This window comes from Labeo rohita, chromosome 19 (genome assembly GCF_022985175.1).
Source record: "Labeo rohita strain BAU-BD-2019 chromosome 19, IGBB_LRoh.1.0, whole genome shotgun sequence".
Taxonomy (NCBI): Eukaryota; Metazoa; Chordata; class Actinopteri; order Cypriniformes; family Cyprinidae; genus Labeo; species Labeo rohita.
In genome coordinates this window covers 34,419,880-34,441,338 of record NC_066887.1, presented here as the reverse complement: position 1 = coordinate 34,441,338, position 21,459 = coordinate 34,419,880, and the positions used below count along the sequence as shown (strand labels likewise).

General features: G+C 34.3%; 2 protein-coding genes across 5 annotated transcripts in view; one reads left to right on the top strand and one right to left on the bottom strand.

The window, feature by feature from the left end:
• LOC127181892 (zinc-alpha-2-glycoprotein) overlaps window positions 1–21,459 on the bottom strand; it is an 898,082-nt gene that overhangs the window by 513,545 nt on the left and 363,078 nt on the right. The window lies entirely within an intron of this gene.
• On the top strand, window positions 379–10,788 carry LOC127181891 (zinc-alpha-2-glycoprotein-like). Of its 4 annotated transcripts, none has more exons than XR_007829827.1 (8): window positions 379–505; window positions 1,849–2,094; window positions 2,187–2,456; window positions 4,737–5,015; window positions 5,181–5,291; window positions 5,614–5,682; window positions 9,149–9,306; window positions 9,412–10,788. XR_007829827.1 is itself a non-coding variant. In XM_051136891.1 (6 exons), exons 1-6 carry the CDS (start codon window positions 442–444, stop codon window positions 5,673–5,675), a joined length of 1,032 nt encoding a protein of 343 aa, XP_050992848.1. In that variant the 5' UTR covers window positions 379–441; the 3' UTR covers window positions 5,676–6,439. The 4 variants fall into 4 exon arrangements, 1 of the variants encoding a protein (XP_050992848.1); XR_007829826.1 differs by having other exon boundaries at window positions 9,086–9,306; XR_007829825.1 differs by having other exon boundaries at window positions 5,614–5,764.

Genomic DNA, 21,459 nt, shown 5'->3' with positions numbered 1-21,459 from the left:
GCACTATTGAAGATGTAATTAGTAATTCTACAATAAATCAGATCTTCTATATTTTTAGCAAATTAAGATTTTTTCCAGAAGTAAACTTTAGATGTTCTCATTGAAGATTTGAGGTTTAGTATTATGTGATGTATTATTTGTATTTGTTTATTTATTCATTTATTTTATTATTATCATTTATTTATTTATTTATTTATTTTGCGGTTATTTATATACCTTTGCGGTTATTAGTGTCAGAGCGTTTAAAGATGTTGTTGACAGTGACTTTCATTATACGGATGGAAAACGAAAGTGTAATTTCATCAGCAGCCAGTGAGGGGCATCAGTGCGCTCAATAACACCTGGAAGAGACGAAATGAACTACCACTTTAAGGAAGATCTGAAAAAAGAAAGGTGATTGCTGATGTGCTCTCGTTTAAAACGTTTTCTGTATAGAAAATAATGTTTTGGCGATTTTTATTATTTCTTTTTTTTCTCATTCCTCCTCAAAGCAATGCAAAACAAGGTAAGCATGAAGTTTTTTGGTCAAATTTGGGACATATACAGTTACCTAATGTAGGCTACGTTTATTAGTTGAAATAAAATAGAAAATTGACTGAACTCCATCAATAAGCTCTTGTTTTGATAGACTTAAGTCCTTTATAGGCTATTATAATGTTGAAAAGTACAATGCTGACATTTACTCTACATTTTAAGAGAGAGAATAGTATGTGAATAAATGTTAGCTGTCTTTAACGCGAACCTGATTTAAACAGCGATCATCTGCTTGCATTGCAAAATCATTAATATTAATATGAACTAAAAATGTGCTTTTAACATATTATTTCTGTATTAAAAAATGTATTTAGTTACCACTTGTAGTACACTTGAACCCACAAGGTAAGGTAAGGCCCAAGTGACAGCTTTTGTATAATTTTTTTCCTCCTGAGGGTGTAGCTATGTTCTGCTTTAAGAACAAATGGTGCCACTGAATAAAGTACAGAGTTAATTAGACTATCTGGTTACTAAAGCCTCTAGTGTGCATCTTACGTTCCAGTTTAAGAAAGACCCTACATTATTTTTACATTTACACTATCTGGCAGGAGAAAAGCTTTTTTTTTTTTTTTTCATTATGAAAGTGTATTTTCATCAGCAGCCAGTCAATAGAACATGACATGAAACTTTCACTTTCACAATTGCCGGTTCTGAAAGCGCGTTTGAAATAGACTATAAAGGAGAAAAATATCTGATACAATCTCATTTAAAAATTGTAGAGAAATAAGAATGATTTTGATTACATTTTTATTGTAAGGTAAGCACAGTTTTTAATGATTTTGGTAGCCAATGTTCTTTTTAGTCGACAGCAGCAAAAAATGCGACTTATAAATACAGTTACTTACTAAATGTAGCCTAGGCTGCTGTAAACCATTTGACTCTTTCAAGTAATATTTATAGTTAAATACAACTATTTTTCAGCAAAGCTAGTGTAAAGGGACATTAGAACTACTAAATATATGCATATATGTATTAATTTATTTGCACGTATTTTTTGCACCGTATTATACTATTTATATTTTTGATGTGATCAACTTTTGGAGACACAGAAAACAGCTGTTTTCACAAAAGAAAAAGGGGAAAAAACGGCAGTTCCCGTTTTTGTTGTTGTTACCAACCCCCCTTAACACTTCAAGTTGAATAAGCTTATTTTAGTTGACTGAGCTTAAAATTTTAAGGCAGTTGGGTAACAAATTATTTTAAGCTGACTCAACATATTGTGTTTTTTATTTTTTACAGTGTAGTTTGGGGTCTGTTGTGTTTGAGTGTGTGTGTAATGTATTCTTTGCTGTTTGTGTTTTCTATGTTCTTCAGAGAAACATTTCCTCCACTACAAGTTTACAGCTCTTTCCAAAGCAGACACACTCCCAGAGTTCAGCGCTGTGGCTGTTGCTGATGACAGACAGATCAAACACTACAGTAATGAAAAAAGACTCTGGATAAAATTGAATTTGACTGAAGATGACTGGACTGAAGCACCTTTAGAACCACCTGATTCTAGAGAGTGGTTCATACATTGGATTAGGACTCTGTCAAACTGCACAAACCCACAGTGTTCTCGTGAGTTTAATGTTTTTCTCTTGTTAATTATCAGACATGTTATACATTTTTTTTTACTCCAATTTCTCATGAGTGTTGTTCTGTGATTGTAGAGCTCCATGTTCTTCAGAGAATAATTGGTTGTGAACTGGAGAAATTTCCTAATGAAACAGTGAAGAGTCTGAGAGCCTTTGATGAATATGGATTTGATGGAGAGAATTATATTGCTTTTAATTCTGACACTCTGCAGTGGATTGATAAAAACCCCAAAGCCAAAGAAACCAAAATGACATGGGACCATGAAACAGAGCGCAATGAACATATACAGGTTTACCTCAGGGGATGTTTGAACTGGATCATCACATTTAACAACGCAAAAAAGAGTAAGCTCTGACTGGTTTGTTTAGTTAACTCCTGATTGTTTGCATTTCAGCATTTGTGTGTAGCATTTATTCAACTGTCAGTATCTCTGTCACTGGAAAAAAAAAAAAGTGGTTATTTTTTCAGGTCAGAAGACTCTAAACTCTAAACTAGGTAGACCACTGCATTTTTATCCTCAGAAACAAAATGTTGTGGTTTGTTTATTGGGCTTTTCACACGGTTTAAGCTTTTTTAACCCCAATATCTCTGGAGCAGCTGGGTTAGCTTCAGTTTTTTAATCCTGCTCTTTGAAACCTTTTAAATGAAGTTAAGAATATATCATTTTTGTCTCAATTTCATATGGTCCAAAAATTCTGTTCAGGACTGTACACTGTATAGCCCAAATACCGAGTTATGTCCACAAAACTATATAATGATCACATTTTTCTAAAGATGCGTTTAGAGAGGCAGCACTATATGAATCCCCACATGCAACTTAAAGTACAGAGCCTAGCAACAAACAGTGACAAAGTAACTGGCAGTGTGAATGAGGCTGCTGTTTTTGCCTCAGGATATCTCTGTAAGGATCCATCCACTGGCCCAAATGCGGAGTCCAGTTGTCTGGTTGAAGGTTTAATGCGTGTTCGGTCTTTTCACAGCGCATCTGCAAAGTTCGCTTAATTTATCAGGATTTAGTTTCACTTTTAATCTAGCTCCATATTTAATCTGACTCCAATTTCATATGATCGTTAGAATTTAGGTGTTTACTCTAATTTAGGCTGACCACAAATATCAATGTGTATTACTTCAGATACTTGATTATTCTGTAAATCCCCTACTTTCAATTATTCGTTTATTAAGGACCTAATATCGCTTTGCAATTCACTTGGCCAACAGTGAACGCATGGCACAAACTCGCCAGTTCTGGGCTTACTCAGAGGTTGAGGGGTGGTTATGATACATTTTATGCAGACTGCACCCTGCAGTCCTCACCATAAAGTGTATTTTTCTATAATCACGAGAACTACAACGTGTTAAGCCAGTGACAGTCAGAAAACGGAAGCCCTTAATGGTGTTCCCCATGGTCCAACCATTGGTACTTCGGTGTGACCATCCTGGACGCAGACTTTGTGAAAAATATCAGACTACACTTTAATCTACTAGAAATAATGATTTCAGAAGAGATCAGACTGAATTAAATATAACAATTTGTTTGTCAGGTAAGATGTATCACGCCAATTACACAATTAAACAATGAAAGTCCAATTCAGAATTAAATTTAGTTCCAATTCAAATAAATACATAACATCATTTACTCAAAGATAAATCTAAGAGTGAGAGATGCATACCTGACCGCCTAGAGATACACAGCAGCGTGTGAGAGATTTAGAGCCAAAGCTCCAGAGACTCTCACACACAGTGTGGGGTTCTTCTGAATACAGAATCCCCCCCGTAATGTTTTGTCACTTCGCTTATATACCCAGACCAAAACAAACAAATCTTCTAATCAGTTGTAAACACATAAAAAACCTTTTGGTTTGTCAGGAGATCTCGTGACCCAGGGTCACACCTTGCTGGGATTTTCACCTGACCCTAAGGGGAAAACACACCCCTCAGCAGCAAAACACAATTCTACAAAAGTGTTCAGTCTTCCTCATAATATAAGTGACTTCTGTGAAATTGAGACCATTTTACCAATCGCACGGAGACCTTTATAACGATACCAAACATGAAAGGGAAAGTTCAACATATTCACAAAGTGTAACTCATGTAGAATATGGACATTCTTAGTGACTTTCAGTGGAACCTTTTGGGGGAAACGTGTGAGATGCAGGGGGGGGGAGAGGAGAGGGAGGAAGGGGGTTGTAAATGAGCAATAGGGATGGTGTTGTTTGCCCTCTTTGAAGATCTCTTCTCCAGATTAGTTTTATTGTTTTGTTGCATGGCATCTGTTTTGTCAGAGTTCCTGGACTTTAAATTCATGAGGAAATCATTTCACATCTTACATCTCAGTCACTCATTCTCAGTCCAGTGACTAAGAGAGTAAGAAGTGTTGTGGGTAGGAAATGTTAGACGTTTGGAAGCAACACACAATGTCTTTGTTCAAAACAACCAAAGGCCCTGTGTCTTGTTGCAGCAGATAATCTTAATCTGGACCGCATGAATAAGTGCTTAATGCTTAAAGTTAAAATTCAGATTGTCACGTTGGATTATCAAAACAAAACAGAATCAGGCACAGAAAGCACTGAGAAGCAAATTCATTGTAAATGTTTATTTGTCAACTGCATTATTTTCTGCTCCAGGTAAACCAGCTGTTCATGTCTTTGCGAGGAAAGCTCCTGATGATCACAGTAAGCTGGTTCTGACCTGTCTGGCCACTGGTTTCTACCCCAGAGATATTGAGATGAACATCAGACTGGACAGAACTATCATTAAGAACCAAAGATCATCTGGATTCAGACCAAATGCTGATGGATCCTTTCAGATGAGAACTAGTGTGGAGATTGACAGAAACCACATGGAGCCTTATGAATGTCTGATCATTCACAGCAGTCTGAAACAACAGGTTGTAATTAAATGGGGTAAATATCACTATAAATTCAGTCTTGAGTGAATAAGCAGAATTTCCTTAATAAACGAATAGTGCTTCGGCATTGATAACATTTTAAAACATTTTTAGTGACTCTCTTTTTGCATTAGGAGAACTGTTTCGAATGGATAATGTTTTTTTCCCCTTCATTCTACAGATAGTATATGTTTGGACTGTGAAATATCTCTATGGTATTTAGCATTCACAGCTGCAATTATACTTCTACCTCTACTTGTCAATATGTGTGTTCAATGGAAAAGGTTAAATGGTGAGTTCTACATTTTTCAATATAATCATTCACTTTATACAGTATATGTTTGTTTTAAAAACATTTTAAAATGTATGAAGAGCAGTATATGACAGCATACCATGTTGGAAATATGTAAACTGATTTTGATGATGAAATTTGATGATGATTTTTAAATAATTTTTATTATCTTAAAATTTACACTGGAGCTTACTATGCAAGGCATTATAACATATACTGTCATTAAAGTGTACTACATTCTACATTTACCAAAACGGGAAATACTGTAAGGATTTTTTTTTTTTTTTTTTTTTTTTTTTTACTTCTGCTTTATCATTTCTAGGCCAGACGACAGATGCCCGAGGTTTAACACACGAGGACTCGGTTTTGACAGACAAAGATTGAGCAAACTGTGAGGAACAAGAAATCGCATGATGAACGTGTTATTGAAAGTAAATTCGATGGATCTGATGCAGAAAAGAATCAAAGCACCAGTAAAGAATGTTTATTTCAAAATAAATACACAAATATGAATAAGCAAAAACAATAAGGTACACAATGACTAAACGAGGGTTAATGTGCTCCTTTTTTACGGAGGTTGTGCAATTAGACTGTAACTTTAGCTCTTGCACCACTGGTTGAGGTGGCAGCCTGGCCTGCGTTTTTAAAAAGAAATTTGTCTGTCGAAGCTTAGTTTCAAGGTGCTGATGACGCAAATTAACTTAATTACTGAGTTCACTGAATTTCTAGAAGGAATTATGACGAAGTATGCTAGACTTTTATTATTCATGTTTGCTGCCTATCAATTACTGACAAGAGAATCTTGTCGAATTGTTCAACCTAATTCAGTATGCGAATGGTCCGTCGTACGAAAATGGACACACCTTGGATCTTGTATTTTCTAATGGTTTGACTATTTGTGACCTTGAGATTGTGGCAGGTCTAGTAAAGTTCTCCCTGCCTCCATGTGGTTGGTGAGCCTTGGTCATTGGGCAGCGGAAAGAGTATAAACCGGTCGACTGGTTGGATTGGCGTCACGAGTCACTGGTTCTTTCGGACAGTTCGTTTCAATGAGCTTTTTTTGATTTGATGATTCATCATGCAATGATATCACTATGCATTTCTTTTCTAACAACTCAATGACGTTCAAATAAACGTATTTGTGTGAATGCATATTGCTGATTATTACTTTTAAAATGAATTGGCTCAAGAATTTCCTTAATAACCCTCTCCACCTTTGAATGTTATCCCTAATTATATCTTCGCTAAAGTTGGTGGCCTGAAAACGTACTTATATCAGATTTAACTTCCATAATCACATGCCCTCTAGTGTCAAATATATATATGAATTTCTGCATTACAAAGTTTGAATATCAGGATTTAATTCCATTGTGACTTTGCCCTTTTCAAAAAGTTTTTAAATAATATTTTAATTACAAATTACAAAGAATAGTACTAAAAAAAAACTAAACAAAAAATATAAAATCATTTAATGTTCAATATCAAGAGCATGTTCCGCCAATTGCTCGGTTTGTATCATTATAAGCTAAAGGAAAATCAAACCACTATGGCTTTAAATATCAGTTAATAAGGTCAGGGCTGTAATAATGTTTTTCAGGAGTCAGAACAGAATATTTAATAAAAGATTTTATTTAAAATATCATGCATCGCCAGTTAACAAATAATACAACTATACAGTGTTTTTTAATACGGTGAATGCAGATAAAGTGAGCCACTTTTAGTACAACATGTAATTTAGATACCTATATGGTTTTTACTTTTCTTTATTACTTTTGTTAACTTTAAGGTCCAGCTATAATATTTCAATTCAAATACAGTTCGTATAATGTGTTATTTGCAATCATGCCAACCAGACAAATTTCTTTTCAGATGGGCCACTCAGGGGATTTATTAAAAAATAGCCTGTATTATCATATTATCAAACAAATATTTAACAACACGCTTAACAAACCCAAAAATATATAATATACTGTGAGTAAAAAGTAAACTATGAATCCACATCTCAATCAGTTGTGAAGTATATAAATTAAAATGAGTTCTAAATATTTAACATGATCATTTTTGCTTTAAAACTTGTTTTTAAAACCCCAATTATATCTATTTTAAAATGTGTTGTTTTGATAGTATTTAGAAATATTTGAACTAGTTCGTGTTAATTTTGACAGCAAATTTTGATTTAGTTTTAGTCATAGTCTTTTGACTAAACTGGCATTTAGTTTTAGTCATATTTTAGTCATCTGAATTGTTTTAGTTTTATTCTATTTTTAGTCGACTAAATATCATAAGATTTTAGTCGACTAAATCTACAGTCATTGTAGCGTTTTTAATCATTTAGTGCCCTCTGCTGGAGAGATTCGTCATTTTTATACAGATGGAATATACAGCTGGAAAACGAAAGTGTAATTTCATCGGTAGCCAGTGAGGGGCATCAATCTTTTTTTTTTTTTTTAATTTCTACTCAAAGCAATGCGAATCAAGGTAAGCACATTTTTTTTGGTCGACAGTAGCAAATTTGAGACCTATGCAGTTATTACTATACTTGATAATAGCTGGAATAATATAGAAGATTGACTGAACTGCATCAATAAACTCTTGTTTTACCTGACAGACTTAAGACATTAAGACACAATGTTGGCAAGTAGCTCCAATGCTGACATTTACATTTTAAAAGAGAGTATTGTATTAATAAATTATATTGTTAGCGCTCTTTAACACGAACCCGAGTTAAACAGCGCTCATCTGCGTGTATCAATCAAAAATCAATTTCAAAAAATGCATGATTCTTGTTTGTTTAATTGCAGTTTTTATTTGTTGTTCATTATTTATTTCCAATACAGTTTATGAATGTTATTTGCATATGAAATATGTGACCATGGACCACAAAATCAGTCATGAGGGTCAATTTTTTAAAATTGAGATTTAAACATCACCTAAAAGGCTGAATAAATAAGCTTTCCATTGATATATGGTTTGTTATGATAGGACAATATTTGGCCGAGATACAACTATTTGAAAATCTGGAATCTGAAGGTGGTATATATATTTTTTTTTTTTTTTTATCTAAATTTTGAGAAAATCGCCTTTAGAGTTACCCAAATGACAGTAATTGCAGCAATGCATATTACTAATCAAAAAATAAGTTTTGATATATTTACGGTAGAAAATTTACAAAATGTCGTCATGGAACACCATCTTTACTTAATATCCTAATGATTATTGGCATAAAAGAAAACGCGATTTTGACCCATACAATGTATTGTTGGCTATTGCTACAAATATATCCCTGCTACTTAAGATTGGTTTTGTGGTCCAGGGTCACATATATAGTTGCTTGTTTCCATTATTTTGCCGCTTTATAAGTTTCAGGTGTGTAGTTTGAATCTGGTAGTGGTTTGCTCAGAAAAAAAACATGTAGCCTACAAAGGTCCTCACGGCCCGATACTCTTAAGAAAAACACTAAATTGCACTATTTTGGCTATAGCTTTAGGGATTAAAAAAAGGAGAGGCGTATATACCTTTTGAAAAGATGCTGCCCCAGTGACAGCTTTTGTATCTTTTTCCTGAGTATAGCTATGTTCAGCTTTATGCTTAATGCTGCAACCAAATAAAGTTCAGAGTTAACTGTTAGTTTTAAACTATAGCTAGAAATTACTTATCCTCTAGTGTGGATTTTATTATTGTTGGATGTATGTTTAGTAGGTCATTACAAACCATGCCTTGTTTTTACATGCTATCTGAAAGGAGAAAGGTTTCACTACTTCTTTTCATTGTGGTTTGTGTTTTCTCTTTTTTAGAGAAACACTAGCTCCACTACATGTATGCAGTCCTGACCAAAGCAGGTTCATTTCTTGATTTAGGGCTGTGGGTGAGTCTGACGGCAGACAGATCGCTCACTATTGAAGAACACCTCTGGATAAGAAAGAATCTGACTGAAGATGACTGTAATGAAAGTCCAAAACCGCCTAAATTAAAGGAAGGTTCTTAAATCATCCGATCTGTCATGCAGAGTGTTCTGGTGAGTAAGTGCTTTTCTCATAATCATTGTATGTGTTTGTGTGTATGTATATGTATACAGATATATTTACGAGTGTTATACACAAATGTTGTTCTGTGATTGCAGAGCTCCATGTACTTCACAGAATAACTGGCTGTAAACAGGAGAAATTTCCTAATAGAACAGTGAGTCTGATGGCCTTTGATGAATATCCATGTGAGGGAAACAGGTTTATTGCCTTTAATTCTGACACTCTGCAGTGGATTGATAAAAACCCCAAAGCCAAAGAATCCAAAATGACATGGGACCGTCATACTTAACATATTGAACTCCTGAAGATTTTCCTTGTGAACTGCATGGACTGGATCTCCACATTAATAACACACGAGTATGTTTTAATCAGATATTTTTAATAAGCTCCTGCGTGTGTGTTTGTGCTTTGACACAATGAGTCCAGGAGGCTGTTTCTAGAGGTTGTTTATCATGATTATCATTATGAGGACTTGTTGAAATATTCTCATTTGAGTGCTTGATTTTACTTTCTGGGTTTGATACAGCAGCAGCCCTTCACATGATCAAACACTTAATGCACTCGAAATTAGAAAAATCTGTCGTAATTCCTCAAGCAAAATGTCACCGGGCCCACTCATCATTTTAATCATATGCTAGATTTAATTATATCCCATGGAATTGATCTTACTGATATAGATATCGTACCTCAAAGTGATGATGTTTCTGACCATTTCCTTGTATCGTGCATGCTGCGTATCACTGATATTAACTATATGGCTCCGTGTTATCGTCTTGGCAGAACTATTGTTCCAGCCACCAAAGATAGATTTACAAATAACCTGCCTGATTTATCTCAACTGCTCTGTGTACCCCTTAATACAGAGGATCTAGACAAAATGACTAGCAATATGGGCACCATCTTCTCCGATACGTTAGAAGCTGTTGCCCCCATCAAATTGAAAAAAGTTCCCTCAAAAAAGAAACTCGCAATCTTGAGCGCAAATGGAGAAAAACTAACTTGGAAGTTTTTAGAATTGCATGGAAAAGCAGTATGTCCAGATACAGACAGGCCTTAAAAGCTGCTAGGGCTGAGCATATCCGCAAACTCATAGAAAACAACCAAAACAATCCAAGGTTTTTATTTAGCACAGTGGCTAGATTAACAAATAACCAGACGCCACCTGATCTAAATATTCCTTTACAGTTTAATAGTAATGACTTTATGAATTTCTTCACTGATAAAATAGATAACATCAGAAATGCAATAACCAATGTAGATTATACTGCATCTAATGTCAACCTCTTTCGTCGCACCCAAAGAAAAACTGCAGTACTTTACCGCTATAGGACAGGAAGAGTTAAATAAACTCATCACTGTGTCTAAACCAACAACATGCCTATTAGATCCCGTACCCACTAAATTACTGAAAGAATTGTTACCTGTGGCAGAAGAACCGCTTCTCAATATTATCAACTCATCGTTATCTTTAGGTCACGTCCCTAAACCATTCAAACTGGCGGTTATTAAGCCTCTTATTAAGAAACCACAACTAGACCCTAGTGAACTGGCAAATTACAGACCCATTTCTAATCTTCCATTTATGTCTAAAATTTTAGAGAAAGTTATATCTGCTCAACTGTGCTCATTCTTGCAAAAAAAATGATATCTATGAGGAATTTCAGTCAGGCTTCAGGCCCCATCACAGCACAGAAACTGCACTTGTTAAAATCACTAATGACTTGCTTCTTGCGTCAGACCAAGGCTGCATCTCACTGCTAGTTTTACTTGATCTTAGTGCTGCGTTCGACACTATAGATCATGACATACTAATAGATCGACTACAAAATTATGCAGGTATCCAAGGGCAGGCTTTAAGATGGTTTAGATCCTACCTGTCTGATCGCTACCACTTTGTTTATTTAAATGGGGAGTCATCTCAGTTATCACCAGTAAAGTATGGAGTGCCACAAGGATCTGTCCTAGATCCTCTACTATTTTCAATATACTTGCTGCCCCTTGGTAATATTATTAGAAAACACGGGATTAGTTTCCATTGTTATGCTGATGATACTCAACTATATATCTCAACAAGACCAGATGAAACTTCTGAATTATCAAAGTTAACAGAGTGTGTAAAAAATGTAAAAGATTGGATGACCAATAATTTTCTGCTATTATGCAAAACCCTGGGTGTTATATTAGACAGCAACTTGTCTTTTGAAAATCATATTTCTCATGTTACAAAAACAGCATTCTTCCATCTTAGAAACATTGCCAAGCTGCGAAACATGTTACCTGTTTCTGATGCAGAAAAGCTAGTTCACGCATTCATGACCTCTAGACTGGACTATTGTAATGCACTACTAGGTGTTTGTCCTGCATCTTCAATAAACAAGCTACAGATAGTCCAAAATGCAGCTGCTAGAGTCCTTACCAGATCAAGAAAATATGATCATATTACCCCAATTTTAAAGTCTCTGCACTGGCTACCTATTAGGTTCCACATCAGCTACAAAATATTACTTCTTATCTATAAGGCACTTAACGGTTTAGCTCCTGCGTACCTAACTAGTCTTCTACCATGTTACAATCCATCACGCTCCCTAAGGTCACAAAACTCTGGACTGTTGGTAGTTCCTAGGATAGCAAAGTCTACTAAAGGAGATAGAGCTTTTTCACATTTGGCACCCAAACTCTGGAACAGCCTTCCTGATAACGTTCAGAGATCAGACACATTCTCTCTGATTAAATCTAGATTAAAGACTCATCTTTTTAGCCAAGCATTCGAATAATGCATCTCATAAACTTTTCCTGCAGCTATATCTGATCAAATGTTCATTATTAATCTTTTAGCTCTGGTTTAACAAATCTTCCTTTTCTTAGTTTGAACAGCAGCTATGCTGATTATGTTCCTATTTGTTCTCTGTTTCTGCCATGGGATTGACATCCCATGGTAACTAGGAATTCACAAGCTCCAGTCTGGATCCAGAACACTTAAGAAGAGATGATGCCAACCCCACAGAGGACTTCAGATGATGCCAACCCTGAAAACATACAGCACTACTGAATTCTGCTACTAATTTATAGTGTTCTTTGTCTGTTTGATTACGTCATTAATTGATCTTTACCACACATCTCTGCCATATGTACATCAAGCTACTACTAAATATATAGTAAAAATGTCAATTTGGTGTAAAGCTGCTTTGCAACGACATGCATCGTGAAAAGCGCTATACAAATAAATTTGAATTGAATTTAATTGAAGATTTTGTCCATATTTGCAAGGGTTTTCACTACAGTTATTAGATTTGCATGTGTGTATCATAAAAAAAGTCATGACATGGCAGCTATATATTGTTAGATTAAAGGGATTAAAATCCTGTCATCATTTGAAGAGTTTATTTGCACAAAAAAAAAAAATTATATTCAAAAATCATGTTTTTTATTATGTTATAATGTTTTTATTGTGTTTTATTGTGTTAGTTAGCTGTATTTTTAGTTATTTTTACCTAATCAAAATAACCCAACTGCAGTTTGATTGAGATTAATTTGAATGCACAATGAAAAAACATGATTTTTAAAAATAAACTCTTTATTTAGACACCCTCATGTTGAGCCAATCCTGTATGAGGTTCTTCTGTGGACCATGAAGATATTTTTAAGAATTTGTGTAACCAAACAGTTGCCTGTCACCCATTGACTTCCATTGAAAAAAAATACTATGAAAGTCAATGGGGACCAGAAAGTGTTTGGTTAAACACATTCTTTAAAATATTTTCTTTCGTGTTCAGAAGAAGAAGAAATCTCATACATGCATGGAACAACTTGAAGGTGAGTAAATGATATTTTTATTTTGGGTTGAACTGTCAATAAGAAATTTAAGAATGGAGTTTTTTCCAACACAGAGACAAAACCAAAATCTTTGTAGATGTTTATTTGTTAATTTCATCATTATTTTCTGCTCCAGATTCACCAGATGTTCATGTCTTTGTGAGGAAATACACTGTTGATCAACACAAGCTGGTTTTGTGCTGTCTGGCCACTGGTTTCTACCCCAGAGATATTGAGGTGTACATTAGGTTGGGGGAAACTGTCCTTGAGAACCAAATATCATCTAAAATCAGACCAAATGATGATGAAACCTTTCAGATGAGAACTAGCGTGAAGATTGACAGAAATCACAAAGGATCTTATGACTGTTTTGTCATTCACAGCAGCCTAACAGAACCTATTTCAGTGGAATGGGGTAAATGTCCAATACAGTTATATAAAGTTGATTATAAAAACATTTATTATAAAATTTGTTTTTATTTATTATTTCTATTTTCATTCTACAGATGGAAAATGTTCAAACTGTGAAACAAAATTTACACAGTATGTTATAGGAAGAATAGCAACAGCTGGTTACTGCATCTACAAAAGAGAGTTCAGAAGAGATCAAATGGTGAGTTTGAAATATTCTGCATTATCACTGTTGCATTAAACCTCTAAATATCCTTGTTTTAAAAACATTTTAAAATGTATGAACAAGGGATGGACAGATTACCAATATGCAATTTGGAAAATCTGCAAAATGTTAAGTATTTGACCAAAATAAGTGGCATCATACAAATGCATGTTATTTTTTATTTAGTACTTACCTGAATAAGATATTTCACATAAAAGATGTTTACATATTGTCCACAAGAGAAAATAATAGTTGAATTCAAAAGTTTATATACACTTGATTCTTAATACTGTATTGTTACCTGACTGCTTCACAGCTCTTTGTGTGTTTTTTTTTTTTTTTTTTTTTTTTTTTTTTAGTGATAGTTAAAATGCAACAATGAGATCCATCTTTTCACACTGAAGACAACTGAAGGACTCATATGCAACGATTACAGAAGGTTCAAACACTCACTGATGCTCCTGAAGGAAAAATAATGCATTAAGTGCCGGTGAGTGAAAACTTTTGAACAGAATGAAGATGTGTACATTTTTCTTACATTTTTCTTAGAACACATAAATGAGAAGTGTGACATCAGTGCATCTTGACAATAACATATTTATGAGAACAATGATATCTCTACTTAAAATGCAATTATCATGATCTGCTGTATTTTTTCTAGGTCTTATGAGCCATAATGGTGCAGTGACTGAGCAGTAGTAATAGAGGAGAATATTATTACGATGAGGACCACGTATTATCATCCTCCACACACAGGTATTCATTGTCTTTATTTGTGCATAGAGAATATGAAATATCAAATCCAAATTCAGCCAAAACTGCTGGTACATTATTGTCATGTGTTTAGATCAAGGGCTCTAATATTTAAGTATTTTTGGTTCATTCTGAAGAGAAATAGTATTCTTAAATTCCAGCTAAATTTTGTTTTTCTCTTTTGTTTTTCAACTATTTCTAATCTGACACATCTACTTCAATAAGAATATAATATAGACAGACTCATCTTATTATGATGTCCCTTTGTCCTTTTTTTCCACATTTCAGAGTTTGAGACACATTTGAGACACATTTCAAAGGATGAAGAATACATAAAATGTTGTTACATAATCATTAATGAAATGGTGTTTTATAGCAGTGAAATACTTGACATTTAAATGCTTCTGATCAAACTGATATTGATGTGAAGGACCGCAAAATTAGTCTTAAGTAGTGCTACTTGTAGCAATAGCCAAAAATACATTGTATGGGTCAAAATGATCAATTTATTCAAATAGTTGTATCTTGTCAAATATTGTCCTGTCGTAACAAACCATACATCAATGGAAAGCTGATTTATTCATTATTACTATTTTTTTTTTTTTTTTTTTTTTTTTTTTTTCTTTTACGCTTATGACTGATTTTGTGGTTGAAGGTCACATATTGTGTTGGAGTCCCCTACAACAGGTGTAAATGCATCTAAGGTCAGAAAACATTATTTTCTCAGATTATACATTTATACATAGTTATTTCTCAATTATTTCAAAACTGATTTGAACGAACAGTCTGTATCCCCTCCCTTCCATAAGCCTACTCCGTTCTGATTGGTCTGCTTGCCAAGGCCTGTTGTGATTGGTACAGAGAGGAGTCCTTGAGCAAGTTAGCAAGTCCCCCTCAAAAAGCGATTGGGCTAATTTTGAGTAGCAATCGGGCAGGTTTTGTTGTGAAAACCTGGCAACCCTACCTTTACACAAAACATTAATATTGTGCTCCAATCCATTCTTAAAATAATGACAAAAACATTTTGTTAAACATCCACAGTATGCAAGCAAATTGTGCCCACAGCTAAAGTTTAGCTGCTAAACTCTAAACACTTAACAAAACAAAATATGTCTAAGTTACATTCTTTATTACAAAAAGACATTCTGGCTGACACCTGTGTTGCTGCTTGAAAAGTTGAAAAGTTTTCAACTTCTGCTGCGAACAACACCAGTGATGCAGTGCAATGGACCTTGGCAACGTTTGACGTCACTCCATTCAAAGTAAACCAGAGGCTTTGACGCTGACACTCTGTGTGAATGCCCTGTAACAGGCAGATGTGAACAACGTTGCATGAAAAAAAATCATGGAGCTTGGCCACTTGGTGGTGCTACAAGAGTGAAAAACACATAAAAATGGCCATGCACCCTATGGAGTGAATTTTGTGCCAATATTCATCAAACAAATCCAGCATTTTGCAAATAAACACAATCTGATTCACAAAGAAAAATGCGACTTTCAAACAAACGGAAAGTCTATTTGAGAGAAAATGCAGTGGTATAGACAAATATATTTATTGTGTATTACATCTGTGAGCCTTTTTATAAGAAAATTTGGGTTGATTTTCTCACAAATGCGTGCAGGCAGATTTTCCCTCAAATGCAATTGAGCAACTTCCTTTTCAAAAAAAAAAAAAAAACAGCAGATGGTGCTGTTGGTCAATTTACACTAGTCTCCTGAGACCCAACACACCCATTTACCATTTCAGGGAATACAGGAGACCACCATGAGTGGGAAACAAGTGAGTTTCTGTCTTACTATATCTATAATTAACCATTTAGATGTTTTCACAAAGCGACCCTATATCAGTGAAATTTACAAGTGCTGTAAAGTTGTTGACATGATTGGTTATTTCAAAAATCAGTAGAGACATGGCAAAACATTTAACTAAGCAGTCTTTTCCTATAAAAACTTATCCATTCTCCATATCCTCTGTTTGTCAGAGTTCTGTGTTCCATTTGGACTGTTTATGTTTGTTTTTCCCATTGGATTTGGTTCTTCCTGTCCTCATTTTGTCCTGATTAGTTTATTTATAGTCTTAATCACCACCCTTTATAACTTGTGATTTGAGTTTGCTGTCGGTCCTTGACGTTATTTGGATGTGTGTGGATTATCGTTCGGTTCCTGCCTGTTCCTGCCTGTTCCTGCCTGTTCCTACTAAGAGTTATATTAAATTGTTATTTGTATCGTATCTCGTCTCTCGACTCATCTATCCAGCACGTACCCTGACACTGTTGGATCGTGGGATATAGAATATATACATACGTTGATAGAAGTGTTCAACATTCAAAACAACGCAGGTGTATAGTAACAATATATCATGTCACAATATATTGTGATACTAAAATGCAAATGTATTATGCAGAGTGTCAATATTGTTTCAAAAATGAAAGCTTAGACAATTTAATTTAGGATCAGATATGGTAATATCACCCAAGAGGTAATTAATTATCAATAAAATAAAAAACTGAAAACATATCACATTACTTAGTACAATATCTAAAATGTTTGTGCAGTCATTTGTGTCTAAAATAATTATGTATTTTTTAGCTAAGCAAAATGATGAATATTTCTCTTCTGGTGTCACTTTTGTCCTGTGAATTGGGGAGAAGGATCAAGTTCATGCTGATAAAATACTAAATTCAGCTTTTTGATAAACAGTGGCTTATCAGTATTTCAGAATGATTTTAACAATGATTAAAAAAAATAATATTTGGGGTTGAAGACCACCAGTGTGTTTTGTCACGTTTTCTTGATGACCATGAAAATAATTAAAATACAGATAAGAACAAGGCATTGTTAGAAACTGCAATGGGTCTACTTTTATTTGTCATAATAACAAAAACAATGTGCTTTTGTAAAATAAAGAAAACAAACAGGGTGTGCTCTCTCTGTCTCTGGGAACTTTCTTCACAGGCACATCAACCTGACTCTCAGTGAATATGTGCCTCACATACATGATACATATATGTATAAAAAGCTTGAAATGTCTACTTTTAAATAAACCAATTTAAATTGAAAAGAAATATTCTCTGATTATATAATCCGAGTGAAAGTGAGGAGAGGTACAGTTTCTCCTGTCTCATCCCATTATCGCTAATGTGATCCTGCCTCACACTGACTGACTGTTCTCATGTTAATGATCTGATTAAAGTTTTAATGTCTCACTATAGTAAAAGTGTGGCAACCATGTTTTTACAGGTTACCATTTCATTAATGGCAGCTTTACTACAAATACCACTGTATTTTTTTATTTAGACTATATTTTGGTACATTTACATAGCTGCATCACAATAAAGCTCACCTGAACTTAAACTAGTTTGATTATAGTAGCCTATTTGTATAATTAGATTAGCCTACTAGGTTGTCTATGTGTAGTTTTATACTTATACTTTATACTATATTTCTCTCCACTGTAGGCTATGTCTCAACATATAAAGCAGAATTACAATAAATGTTCACAATAAAGGTGTTTCAGGTCTCAGCAAACAGCGCCATCTGCTGTTTTTTTGGGAAAGGAAGTTGCTCAACTGCATTTGTGAGAAAATCAAGCCAAATTTCCTCAGAAAAAAAGTCTCACAGTTAACACACAATACATATGTTTGTCCGTACCACTGCATTTTCTCTCAAAAAGAGTTCTGTATTTGCGAATCACTTTGCGTTTGTTTGAAAGTTGAGTTTTTCTTTGCAAATCAGATTGTGTTTATTTGCAAAACGCTGGATTTGTTTGATATTAGCACAAAATTCACTCCATAATGCACCCGTTTCATGCATCCTATCATCACGAAAATCGGTATATGCAAGGTCTTGGTCCAAAGAGTCACAAGTGTCTATAAGACATTTGCATATCTCAACAACATGGTCGCCATAGGCCGATGAACTTTAAGCACCTATAGGCAAGCTTACCGGAGGTCGATCGGAATGATACTCAGTGGGCATGTTTGACACTCCAAAGGGCCTATGAGAAATTTGAAAGAAATCGGCTACTGGGGGGCGATATTGCATTTTTTTAATTGTAAACGATTGTCTGTTACACGGTTTTTCACACATACACACAATTTTTATATCATACAATAGACTTTTGCCTCTAGAACCACTGCTGTTAATCAAACTGTTTGTTAAATGGTTGAGAAAATGTAAACAAACAAACAAACAAAAAAAAAACTACTTTTGCGAGCTAGTCCTAGGTTTTTTGCTCCATCTGGAAAAAAAAAAAAAAAAACACTGCAGTGCAATTCTCTGGAGTCTCTAGGTCAATAATTATTAAATAAATAATAAATAATATATTAAATAATAATATATAAATTTAATAAATTTAAATTTACCCTTTGGGAAGCTACACTGACCAAAATTATAAACGCAACACTTTTGTTTTTGCTCCCATTTTTCATGAGCTGAACTCAAAGATCTAAGGCTTTTTCTAAGTACACAAAAGGCCTATTTCTCTCAAATATTGTTCATAAATCTGTCTAAATCTGTGTTAGTGAGCACTTCTCCTTTGCCGAGATAATCCATCCACCTCACAGGTGTGGCAGGATGCTGATTAGACAGCACGATTATTGCACAGGTGTGCCTTAGGCTGGCCCAGGGGCGATTCTAGGATTTTTATTATTATTTTTATTAAAAAAAAAATATATATATATATATATATACACACAAAATTATGGTTTGCATTTCTAGTATAACCCTATTTCCTTAAGTATGCAAACCTTATTGCACATGCACTGGAATATATTGGACGTTAATTTTTTTAATGAAAATAGAAACATGATCGTTTTATAAGGTCAGCTGTGGTGTGATGAGGGGTGAACACAGCAAAAACTACAATAGATGGGGAACCGATTGCTCCTTTTATGACAAAGAACCGCAGACCAACAAATGTATGGTTGCTCTCTTGAAGCAAAATACACACAGTTTGAATCTGAGGATCATCAGATCCTTCAGCATTAATGTGCTTCTTTGGACAATGTGTTGTGTTCAATGTTAAGTATAATAAATACATGTCTTAATAGTGAGTGTGCATGTAAATGTGTAAAAACTGATATCAGACATTTCTTTCAGCTCATGAATCCACTGACAACATCTAAACATCTATAAACAAAAAACATACATCTAATGTACATTTAGTAACTGAAAAATCATCACAATCTGTGAAAAGAAGCTGGGGGACTACATAGGGTTCCAAGATTTTACCTTTACGAAAACGAAAGTGTTTATAAACTAGCAGCTTGTCAGTCCGGCACAGTGGACACCAGGAACAGACGCTTTAATCTTTAATGTGCGTCTAGGCGCGAGTCTAAAATAGTATATAATGGCTTACAAGTGTAAATACATTTTTTTCATAGAGGTAGCTTGGCTTATTTTTTGTTTAAGCGATACGCAGCAAGGGAAAAACAAAAAGGTACAAGGTAAGCACATTTGTTTTCTGATACGTAGCAAGAAAACACGCAAATATAACAAATATAAAAACTAAACTTCTGAGTTTAATTACAAGTGATATATTAAAAAAGCTTCAGCAACCATATTTGCTCGAAATAACACGGGGACCGCTAGTTGTCACTGGAGACGCATTTGTATGTCAGAGGAAAACAGTAATGTGTCTCGACTGACCAAATGTGATCGGATCACCGAAAACGCATCTTAATACCAGGTTGTTCGCTCGCGTTTTTGGATATTTTGAATCATTAAAAGAGGTTAGATGTCTGTATAAACAAAGGCTGGTACTCAAACGGAAGAACGCATCCTAGGATGCTGTGGAAGTCTGCATTTCTTGGCTGGCACGTCATCTCGCTGCGTCGAAGGATCATCAGAAGGCAGGTTTTTTTTTTTTTTTTTTTTTTTTGGCCTTCACTCGGCCTGTTTTGAAGGATGCATTAGATGTGGTATTCTTTGCGTCAGTCTTTTGCGCACATTTCAATTCATGACAAATGTGTTTGCTAAAAATGAATCGATACTGAGCTTTTTCAGTTTCATTGTCTTATGCAAGCAGGCTGTCAGATTTTGCGACCTCCCTTTAAAACAGATGGTAGCATAATTCGACAGCGAAAAACGCTACGTATAAGATTTTGCTTCCGGCATGATATTAATGTTGTGTGAGGATTTATTAACGTGTACACCTAGGCTATACCCCAACCCTAAACCTAACATTACAATATGAAAAATACAGTGTTGGTAGCATAATCTGATGGGTAGCATTATTTGTTAAAACACCGGCCCTAGCCTTTTGGGGGCCCTAAGCAGATTTTCAAAAGAGGGCACATCCTTCTTAGTCAACTTATTGTACAGCAATGTAATTTTATTATTATTGAGGTATACTATTATTATTACTATTATTTTTCTATTTAGTATTATTCTGCTGTCATTTTCATTTTAGTTAAAGTTTTATTAATTTTATTGTACCTTTTTGTTGTTTGTAAATGTCTATATAATGTTATTATAATCCTCTTGTAAAAAATTACCAAACTCAAATACCATACTCAGTATTTTTTTTCAATACATAAATACGAATATATATTTCCATATTATACACTTTTAACAACCATTTTTCAACTATTTTTAACCACTTTAACAAAAAATAATAAAAAAATAATAAATAAAATGTATGAAAGTTTATTGAGATTAATACATTAACAGTGTTGGGATTGGAATGTTACTTTAAAAAAGTAATTAGTTATAATTACTAGTTACTTCTCACAAATAGTAACTGATTTTTTTAAATTATAAAAGTAACTAATTACCAAGGAAAGTAACTATTGTAAAAAAAAAAAAAAAAGAAAAAATTATGCTGTTAAGATAACAAAACTACTACGAATTCTAGTACTAATAACAATATAAAATGCACTGAGGATTAATGAGCTGCTGGGTTCATGAATATTAATCACGTTGTCTGCGTTCGCTCAAACTGATTTGCTGAAATCAAAAC